Raw genomic sequence first — 2,709 nt, 5'->3', positions numbered from 1 at the left:
TCTTTTGACCGCGCTAACCGGTCTTAAGTCGCATCAATTTGGTCCTGCTGACCATCCCCATATAGTATGCCCGAGCCTCTTACAAGGTTAGAATGACAACGTCCGCCGATTTCGCCGAGGGCCGGCCAATCACAGAGCGACTAGTCATAATGCCCATTACGCACCCGTCCGACGGCTTCGGCTTCGGCAGCGGTGTCCATGGTACTGCCCCTCCTCCGGGGTCCCATGGCGCAAGGTATAAGTACTTCCTGGAATGCGCTGATGAGTGTCACCACGAAAGCCTCTGGAACTCCTCACAGAGTTCGGACCTTCGCCTTCCAGTCTCACCTCAGCAACGTCACCTCGCCTCGCTTCGCTCGGCTCGGCTCCCCCCAACCCCTAGACACTAGCAGTCGCCGTAGCACCAGTCGCTTATGTAATGCCTGGTCCGTGCGCACCCTGACTAGTATATAAAGACCCCCTTCGATGCTACCTAGCCCCATCTCAACCTCTTGGTTTATTGGGCTAGGTAAGCCTTTATTTGTATCGTAGTACAGTTGCTAATACAACTTGGTTTATTGGGCTAGCTGAATAAGCTAACGCATAGTCGCCAGACCTCGTCGGCGCCGCCTTCTGATTAGATCCACCGAGTATCCCTCGTGGTGTGTTGACGCAAGTCCACATCACTGTAGAAGTAAGTATTCATACCGTGCTTATCTTCCAAGACCCAAACTCAAGCTTTGACAGGACCCTCTTGTTGAATCTGCGCCTCTATCAGATCCTGTTCAACATTAACAGGGTGATGATCATTGTGATGAGCCTGTGTCTGAGAAGACTGCCATTCACTCAGCACAGGGGACTGCTGTTGAAAGAGTTACAGAGGCTGTCGCAGAGATGGAGCTGACAGATGGAGCTGCTGACACATTTGAAGAGGACTTTTTTGACTCAAACAGCACTCATAGTAGTATGCCTCGCCTTGCAACGCTATTGGAGCAGTCAGACTCCGACTTCTGATCTATGTAGCATTTGAAATATTATGTATTCAATGATGATGTTGACTATGTAACCTTACTGTGTGCTCCTTTCAAGTAAGACAACAATAACCTGTGAGTGATCCATATACTCACAGGTACATGACCTGCAGGTTCAGATGATCTGTGGGAACAGATCTGTGTGGCTCTGGGTGAGAGTCTTCAAATGCTGGGTATCTGCCACCATGGCTCCGGATCGAGCTGTGAGTGGACTCGTGCTAGGCTTTGCACTCAAAGACCTTGTCTGCAAGCAAGAGATGCAGTCCAGAGGTAACAGCAGCTGTAAGAGTGCATGGTAGACCAAGCATTTGAGTCACTAGCTGCTGCACATTGCCAAACTCCTTGAAAATTCTGCGCCAGCCATAGAGACTCGTTTGAAAAACAGAGAAAATTGCGCAGATGTCATCAGAGTGCCAGCCTTTCTCTCAAAGTTGTAGGGCACACTTCTTGAGGTCAGAGCTAATCCTGCAGCACACCATAGCAAGGTCAAGGAATGGAGACAAGTGTTTGCCAATTGCCAGTGAGCAGCCCAGCTCAACGGTCAAATGGCACTAACTATAGACACTACTATACAGAGAAGTTCCATTTTGAGAACCAGGTGAAATTTTGCACAAGACTTCTCAATTATTTCTGAAATGACTGTAACAGGCTAGATTAATGACATGTTGCTTTTAAGAACCCAGGTCTCTGGATATGCCACTGGCTTTCCCAAATCCCAGTATCAGGCTGTCGGCCACTAGTCAAAGGCTGCCAGACTGTGATGGGACCTCTGCTTTTCCAGGAAGATCAAAGGCCTTCTGGTCCTGGAGTTTGTCATTGGGAAGTTCCACTGTCGCTCTGCACCCATGGCAGCTCCACCTCCACTAGCCCTAGCATCTGCACATGTGCCTGGATATATGAACACACCATTCTCATCTTTGGCATCTGGACTTACAACCACGATATTCTTTGGTCCTCAGTACATGGCGCTGTCCCCACCATACTTTTTGGTTGCCACTTCTGTCATCTCCTTTCATGTGTACATCTTAGCTCTCTTCCTCTCCACTAACACTTGCACTGCCACCACTACTTTGGCCACTGCCTGCCTTGCCACTCACACTCGGGCAGGCAGTGTGAACTTTGGCACAGGTACTGCCTGTCCTCAGAGCAACAATGATGTGGCTGTACCTGCTTGGGCCTGTAATGCTGCCAGCTCTTTAAGCAGCCATCACTGTGGCAGCACAGCACCACTATCTTTGCACCACCATGCCACTACCTCTTTCTACATTGTGACTGCAGGCAGTGTGCCAGGCATCTATACAGACCTGTGAATATAAGCTTAATATGTAACATCAATCTTGCTAAAAGGTGAGATTATAGCTTCAAATTCAAATGACTTTGCAGAACATTTAAGCATACAGTGGGTGCCTCGTACAAGATATTAGAGATGCCAAGGTGTGGATAGCAAGCGACACAGCTCTCAAAACATACAAGAGATATTGCACAAATGACCTGGACCATCATGGTGAAAGGGCAAGCTTTGTCCAAAAATGCATCAAGTGCAAGACTTTTCAAGCCAAGCCTGTCAAAAAAAGAAATACCTATGCAAGGCTGTCTGCCATTCAGGAAGGTCTGTCATTATTTTGCACTCTAATGTGGCAACATGCTTACAGGTACTTTGCAAGCAGTGGTGCTTTATTACTAGAAAAGTTAATGATTT

The 2,709-nt window shown here is 48.1% G+C and overlaps 1 protein-coding gene across 1 annotated transcript; it reads left to right on the top strand.

Moving 5' to 3' along the window:
• Positions 1-149: 149 nt before the first annotated feature.
• PHACADRAFT_201652 (uncharacterized protein) lies at positions 150-389 on the top strand (the record flags this gene model as incomplete). Its single annotated transcript, XM_007401952.1, has 2 exons — positions 150-235; positions 281-389. 2 exons carry the CDS (start codon positions 150-152, stop codon positions 387-389), a joined length of 195 nt encoding a protein of 64 aa, XP_007402014.1.
• Positions 390-2,709: the final 2,320 nt, after the last annotated feature.

Source organism: Phanerochaete carnosa (genome assembly GCF_000300595.1).
Source record: "Phanerochaete carnosa HHB-10118-sp unplaced genomic scaffold PHACAscaffold_14, whole genome shotgun sequence".
Taxonomy (NCBI): Eukaryota; Fungi; Basidiomycota; class Agaricomycetes; order Polyporales; family Phanerochaetaceae; genus Phanerochaete; species Phanerochaete carnosa.
The sequence above is the reverse complement of the archived record's forward strand: the minus strand, read 5'-3'. Positions and strand labels throughout refer to the sequence as shown.